This window comes from Chenopodium album, chromosome 13, assembly GCF_948465745.1.
Source record: "Chenopodium album chromosome 13, dcCheAlbu1.1, whole genome shotgun sequence".
Taxonomy (NCBI): Eukaryota; Viridiplantae; Streptophyta; class Magnoliopsida; order Caryophyllales; family Amaranthaceae; genus Chenopodium; species Chenopodium album.
The window spans coordinates 54,929,499-54,937,577 of record NC_137846.1 but is presented as its reverse complement, the minus strand read 5'-3'; the positions used below and the strand labels follow the sequence as shown (position 1 = coordinate 54,937,577).

Sequence of the window (8,079 nt, the reverse complement as noted above, 5' to 3'; positions counted from 1 at the left end):
TTCATTACAACAATTACCTACCTATGCTGCCCCTAAGGTAAGTCATCAATTTGCCTTAATTGATCATCTTCGATTGAATTCAGACTGAGACATGCGTAAAAGAATAGTGTGACGATTAAAGAAAATTGTAAATTTAATTTTGATCATTATTATATTCTTTTTTGCATGTAGCATTATATAGTCTACTTGGGCTCTCACCACGCAGAACCTCGTTTATCAGCCAGTTTCGAGACTATTACAAAGTCCCATCATGACTTGATTTCTTCTGTATTAAGGAGGTATAATAAAAATGTGTCATATTTATTAATTGTATCTTGCCTTAGATCTTTTATTTACTTGAAAAGGGATAATTAATTAATTGTTGAACTTCAATTAATTATCCTTTTGTTTGATTATGTTTGCATACATGGAACAGTGATTCTAAATCATCTTCAGAAAGGATAATATATTCTTATAATAAGATATATAATGGCTTTGCTGCAACATTACACGAAGAAGAGGCCAATGAACTCTCAAGTAAGGCATATATGAATCTAAATATATACAACATCCGTTCGTTTTTTTTTTTTTTTTTTTTGGGTCGTGAAGGGTGGAAAACAATTTTTGCAATGGTGGAAAATTGCATCCTTAATGCTGGAAAATATTTTCCGTTACAAAACAAGGGAAACCACATTTTCCTCCCTTTTCCTTACCTCCTTTCTATTTCCCTCTCATCCATCCTCACATTCCTACTCCTATTTTTTATTTTTCCTGAACTTTTCTTGTATGTAATCAAATAAAGGAAATTAATTTACAATTGTATTTTTCCTTGAAAATGTGTCTTCCATGAAAATTAATTTATCATTGAAAATGTTTTACATCAAATCAAACAGAACCTAAATATTTTATCAAAAAAAAAAAAAAAAAACAGAACCTAAACAGTAAAATTAAAAAAAATGAAAAAATTTATTTAATTTAAGCTCATTCTAAAATATTTTTCATCTAATTTATTAATGCATGGTTTAACTTTCATGTAGAGCATCCAAGTGTTGTATCAATATTTGAAAGTCGAATTCTTGAATCGACAACGACTCGATCAGCGGATTTCTTAGGATTACATTATCCACCTTCCAACCTTGAAGATTCAATATGGCATAAGGCAAACTTAGGAGATGATATCATTTTAGCAAACATAGATTCCGGTAAGTTTTGCGTTGATCCAATATTATTATTTTTTGTGTCGTTTTGAGAGCATACGAAAAAAGTTTCTAAAGACATATTTGATTAATATTACATGATTTGTTTTATTATAATCATTGATTTTGGAAGTACAACACAGTACAACTTTGAAAAATATACAAGTAAAAAAAAAAAAAAACACTGATAGCAATATTGAACATAATTAAATAAAAGTATAAAGTAAATACCATAACTATTTGGAAAAATTGTCATTAATAATACAACCTTTTGATTATTTTGTGATGATATAACCTTTTGGGGGTGTTAATTTTAAACAAGACATAACCGGATGCAACCGGATAAATAAGCTACCACTGCCACGTGTCTCTATATGATTGGCTTTAATAAGTTTTTAAATTTTTTTTTATTTTCTCTCTCCTTCCCCAAACACCACCACTGCTCCACCCTTTCTCGCTATCCCCACCACCACTGTACCACTTCGTACCATCATCACCACCAGAACTGACCCTCCCCTTCCCGACCACAGCTGCCAACCCCCACCACCAAGCCGAAACTCCCACATAACCCACCAATCAGCCTCAATTCCACCCCCACAGCCCCCATTCCACCTCTCCCGACCACCGCAGCCAACCAAGACCACCAAAAAATCCCACAAACCCTACCATTCCACTAACGAGCCGCTAACACCAACAACCACCTCACGAACCGCTACCACCAGCTACCAAAAACTCCCATATAGCACACCTCACGAACCCGGCCAGCAGCCGCTGCTACTACCTCTCCTCGCACCCGCATCACCAATTCCCCAATTACGCACCAAATCACAAACAACGCCACCAATTGCCACCAATCTGCCATCCCCATTCAGTAATTTGCCACCAAGTTTCAACATTTTCGCCCTCCACCATTGATTTTGTTGAGATTTGTGATTGATGGTGATGGCGGGCATGATGTGTGAAGAAGGGAGTACGATCGTGGAGGAGAGTAGGGTCGGGGGTGGTGCTGGTGGTCGAAGATTAAGGATGGGCGAGTAGGTAGGCTCGGGGTGGGGGAGGTGGGCTTGTCATCGGTGGCTAGCGGGGGGGGGGGTGGACAAAGAGGTGCGGTTTTTTTTTTTTTTTTTTTTTTTTTTTTTTTGGTAAATTAATTAAAAAAAGAAAAATCAAATTTTAATGTTTAGACAAATTACATAATGACACGTGTCAAAGGTAACTTGTTTATCAGGTTATAAGATTTTTGTCTTGTTTAAAATTAACACCCCCAAAGGATATATTATTATAAAATAATCCAAAGGTTGTATTATTATAAAATAATCGGCCAAATGTTGTATTATTAATGACAATTTTTCCTAACTATTTTTGCAATAATAAAATGAATGCACAAGGGCGTTAGATAAAATTATTAAAAGTAGAAATATTAATGTACATGAATAAACATTAATTACAATGATTGACATGCGATTTTGACACATATTATTCTAAAATTAATACCATTTAAATAGAAAGCATATTAGAATGTTAGATGATCTAATGCCTCGAGAGCTGCATGACACTTTATTTTTACTTCTAGTAATTATGTACTATGTATTGAAATTTGAGATAGGTGTGTGGCCGGAGATTCAAAGCTTTTCTGATGATGAAAACTATGGCCCGATTCCTAAAAAGTTCAAAGGAGCCTGCGAAAATAAATATGATCCGTCATTCAAGTGCAATAGGTCATTATATCATCAACTTTACTTCTTAAAATACTGTACTGTATGTATTCATTACTTTGTACTCCTTCTGTTTTTTTAAATGTCTCATTTTGAATTTTTTTTTTTTAAAAATTCATGTAAATCTAGGAAGCTTATAGGAGCCAGATATTTTTACAAGGCCATGGAGAAGAATAGTAATTTACAAGAAAATTGTACCTTCAATGAAAAGTTGAGCCCTAGGGATGACAAAAGTGGGCATGGCACCCACACCCTATCAACGGCGGGAGGGAGTATCGTCCCATTCGCAAGCTGGGGAGGACTCGCGAATGGGACAGCTAAAGGAATGGCACCAAAGGTGCGGTTGGTGGCCTACAAGACGGCGTGGAACGTTCAATGCCCTACATTTAAAACTACAGGAAGCAATGAAATAGATATAATGGCTGCTTTCGAAGCTGCTATTGATGATGGCGTTGATGTTATTAATTTTTCTCACGCATCAAATAATAGTGCTTATCTTGATGATGGTACTGGAATTGCTACCTTCCATGCCATGAAGAATGGCATCCTCACTATTGCAGCTGTAGGAAATAGTGGGCCGAATGCCGGGACTGCTGTAAATAATTATCCATGGGTGCTATCTGTTGGTGCGTCTACTGTTGATCGTGTTTTTTCTGCTCACGTTCTACTCGACAACCATCAAAAGATCAAGGTATGTATATGCACATATATGTATATGCTATATATTGATTGATGTGATGGTTAAACTTGTCCATTGGAAAACATGATAAAAAAAAACGTGTCAATTGAAAATAAAAATAAAAAGAGAAATTATTACTTAAAAAGAAATTCTAAGCCTCTTATTACCTAACTTGCTTTGACAATCATAGAATCATAGTATCAAGTGGTTTATATAATTATTCTAAACTCCTTTTCCCAATATTTAATATAGAGTAATAAATTAAAATTAAACTATTTACTGCAGGGTACACGGTTTTATGATTTTGTAGCAAAAGTTGACGTTCCTAGTGAATTGTACCCACTAATCACTGGTGCAGATGCTCGCATATCTGGTGCTAATGTTAGCGATGCGTAAGTTTAATTAATCTTCTTCTTCTTAGTTTTTTTTTAATTTATAATTTTGAATAATTATGTTAAAAACCACCTTTACAAAAAATTTAAGCTGTTGGTTGAGTCCCTAACATACCCATCGCTTAACATTTCATTTTGAAAGGAGGTGGTGGATGAGATTCGAGCTTGTAACCTTCTTGTTACATTATCTTTGATACTCTGTTAAAGGATAGTCTCAACCAAAAACTTAATCCGATGGTTGAGGTCTAGTAATAGATTTTATACTGTATCACATTGTATAATTATTGGATTATTAAGCTAGATTACAACTTATTAAAATTGCTAATCCAAAGCATATGTTATTTCTTTTTATGATCGATATGATATGCATGTGACGTTGGATGTAGATCATTATGTCAAGAAGGAAGTATCGATGTTGCGAAGGTGACGGGAAAGATTTTGGTATGTCGCAACGCTGGAAGAATGGTTGGAAAAGATGAAACATTGGCTAGTGTTGTAGCTAAAGATGCTGGGGCTGTTGGGATGATCTTTGTATATGAAGAGAAGAGAGGAGATGGAGATGTCCTTCACCAATTTCATGTAGTCAACACTATAGTTCTTAGCTATAAAGACGGCGAAACTCTTTTTTCTTATATTAACTCTACAAGGTAAGATCAATTTATAACGCCTACCTCATTTCCTGTTTTTGTGCATAGATATGGTGTTACAACTTAAGCTATATATGTTTATTTCACTTCAGATTTACAGATCAAATCGAGCCATGGGGTAGGTTATTTCTTTGTATTTATCTAAGTTAGCTCTTGGATATGTATGTAATTGATGCTAGTACGGTGGAAGATCATGGTATATACTTCCACTGTTTCTTTTATTTGCAACACAATTTATGGTCAGACAGTTTTAGGAGGTGACTAATGAAGGTAAACAAACGATTTTAATCAAAATAATCATTTTAACAGTGAGAATAGAGAATGGTTAGGTACAATGTGTAAAAATTATATTGATTTAATTTGTTTGTTTACATTGTATAATTTTGGCCTCAAAATACATGCAACAAGGTTATATTGCAAGTAAATAAAAAAAAAAAATAGATATATTTAGTTTTGTAAATAATATATGAATATCTAAGAAATAAAGATTGCAATTTGTAACAGGACTCCAACCGCGTCAATCAGTTGCGTAACCAATACATTGGGAGTAAAGCCATCTCCAATCATGGGCTTCTTCTCATCGAGGGGTCCAAACCAGAATAACCCTGGTATTTTAAAGGTATACGTACTCATTATTTTTTTAAAACTAATTATTACTTCTTTAATTCCTATTTGTTTGTCTCGTCGAAATGTATTTTATTAAGGATTGAACCAAAATATAGGAAGTAGGTAAGAGTATCTTTGTCTTTTATACTTTTGTTAATGTATACATGTGGGGTTAATGGTGGAAACAAAGAAATCTTTAAGGGCCATCTTAGAAAGGAATACGGGACAAACAAATAGGGACAGAGGGATTCTACAATAAATTCATTCATAAAATGGATTCCTTAGCATGCACAATATAGTTATTTAAAGTAATTTTACCTTGTGCGTATTCATCTACTACAGCCTGATGTTACAGCTCCTGGGGTAGATATTCTCGCTGCTTGCCCTCCAGAAATCTTTCAAAATTCGTATTGCATGTTGACCGGAACATCAATGGCAACTCCTCATGTTACTGGTATTGCGGCTCTTATTAAGAAGCTACATCCTGATTGGAGTACTGCAGCTATTAAATCCGCAATCATGACTACAGGTATGTTGTGTACACGAACCACATAGATATAAATATAAAATATATTTATAAGGTAGCAATTATGCTTTATGAATCTGGTTCGACAACGTCAGAACTGGTTTAAAGTTAAATCATGTTAAATCACTAGGTCAAAATTTGAATCCATAATATTTTAGTAGATCAGGTTGAATTGGATTAAGTCGGGTAGGGTGATTTTTTTGACACCTGGCCTTATACTTCGTATATTGTATGTGTAAGCAACCTAACATTCTATTGTGTACCATGTAATAATAATGCAGCAAGTCCCCTTGATAATGAAGGGATGCCTATACGTGACAGTGACAAGATAAGTGACGCTACCCCATTTGCATACGGGTCGGGCCACGTTAAACCCAATGCAGCAATGGATCCTGGGTTGGTTTATGACATGAACCAATATGATTACCTAAATTTCCTATGTGCATATCCTCAAGATAGTACAACTCTTAAAGAATTTAGCCAACAACATTCTTACAAATGCCCGCGCTCCTTCAACATCTTGGATTTCAATTATCCTTCCATATCTATCGTGAATTTTACCGGCAATGCAATAGTTACTCGAAAGTTGAAGAATGTTGGACAACCAGGAACCTACGTTCCACGCATTGAGCCGCCGCCCGGAGTTTCAATTGTGGTGGAGCCTAAAACTTTGGTGTTCTCCCAAAAAGATCAAACCATTATGTTTAAACTTATCTTTACAGCGGATATCAACCATCTCTCCACCAATTACATTTTTGGAAGCTTGGTATGGTCCGATGCTAAACATGTTGTTAGAAGTCCTATTACGGTTAAGGCCAAAAATAGGTAGATAGTTGTGTTTAGTAATTTTCATTTACACTGTTTACTAGTACCTGAACCAGAGCTAGTGCGCAAGAAAGCAAGAAATACTGGAACTAACTATACGCATGAAATTAATTTTAGATACATTGTAGTATTAGTGTCAATTCAGAAATAAAGGAATAATGCACGAAAACAATAAGAACACACAAGTATGTAAAGATGAAGCCCTTGTATTAACCATTACACTTGTAGATTTTAGTTACAATAAAAGGGTATTATATATTTACGAGACATAAAAATTTCTTTGTAGCATCGCAACCTAAATGTTACACAGAGATAGTATATAATCACTTGTGTGTTGTATTGTGTGTTGTCTATTGTCTAACCATCATAAATAAATACGAAGCTCCCTTTTATACTAGAGTGAAGATTCATATCATAGCATGTAAAGAGTAGAGTTTTACTTATATTTATAGGATATGTTTGACTCATGCATGGAGTAACATCATATCAAAGTATGTAGTTAATGAAAAATAGTACACATTAATGATTTGGAATATGATCCCTTCATTTAATGATTTGGACTAATAGACTTGTCAAAAAAACATTGCTCGTTGATAGAAGACTAATTTTTGAAAGAGGCCAACGAACATACATGTTGATGCGTCAATCAACACCATAAAAAATTTGAATGGTTCACATGAATGCGCGGAAGGTGTTTGAGATCCTTTAACTTTTGTTATAAATGGTCTAGTACTTAGTTTCCAATCTAACAAGTGGTACAAACAAGGTCATGGACTTAATAATAAAATTTGCAAATGTCCATATGTATGAATTAACAATAATGATCCTAAACATCACTTGGTGACCAAGTGTATCACGTCACAAAGAATATTTACCATCATTGTTTGATGATATCAGATTAGTGATATCATACTATGAGACTGAACAAATTCGCCATATCTTACAAACTTGCTAATAAGATATAAGATAAATTGTAAGGTATATTTGATTAAATTTTCATTCGCGATTTCATTCAATTTAACAACTGATTTTTTTTATTATTTTTTTTTAATCCCTACCTTATAAAAAGTACAAGATTACTCTTATAAATAATGTGCTATCAATTATACCCTTCAAAATGCATATTTACGTGTTTACTCTATGTAATATGTATAATTTTTTATTTTGGCTTCATTAATGTTAGTTGTCTTTTTCGATTTTATCCTTGGTTAATGTTAATTGCCTTTTTTTTTTTAATTTTTTTTAATTTTATTTTTATTTAGAATAGTACGTGGACATTTATACCCATAAAAATATATGATTACATATTTTCCATCATTAATGTAAATAACAACGAATCGAAAAAGCTCCTTAAACATGGCTAGCTATTGTATAGATGTACGATATACCTCATTTCATGTCTTTCAAATTTCTCAGCATTGGCCTTATATATACAGAGTATTTTTAATCAATTGATCATCAAGGGCCATAAACTAGTTTATTCAAATAATTACACCAACCACATATATAATTTT

The 8,079-nt window shown here is 33.7% G+C and overlaps 1 protein-coding gene across 1 annotated transcript; it reads left to right on the top strand.

Moving 5' to 3' along the window:
* The first annotated feature begins 3,053 nt into the window (after nucleotides 1–3,053).
* Nucleotides 3,054–6,569, top strand: LOC145575818 (subtilisin-like protease SBT5.4). The gene is made up of 6 exons (XM_081633616.1): nucleotides 3,054–3,581; nucleotides 3,855–3,961; nucleotides 4,348–4,608; nucleotides 5,113–5,227; nucleotides 5,557–5,743; nucleotides 6,022–6,569. Exons 1-6 carry the CDS (start codon nucleotides 3,054–3,056, stop codon nucleotides 6,567–6,569), a joined length of 1,746 nt encoding a protein of 581 aa, XP_081489742.1.
* Nucleotides 6,570–8,079: the final 1,510 nt, after the last annotated feature.

What these genes read in the sequence shown, in the direction of transcription:
- LOC145575818 (XM_081633616.1), top strand. Translation starts at nt 3,054, where the DNA reads ATGGAGAAGAATAGTAATTTACAAGAAAATTGTACCTTCAATGAAAAG. An exon ending in GGTGCTAATGTTAGCGATGC is followed by an intron (nt 3,962 to 4,347) that starts GTAAGTTTAATT and finishes CGTTGGATGTAG; the next exon opens with ATCATTATGTCAAGAAGGAA. An exon ending in TCTTATATTAACTCTACAAG is followed by an intron (nt 4,609 to 5,112) that starts GTAAGATCAATT and finishes AATTTGTAACAG; the next exon opens with GACTCCAACCGCGTCAATCA.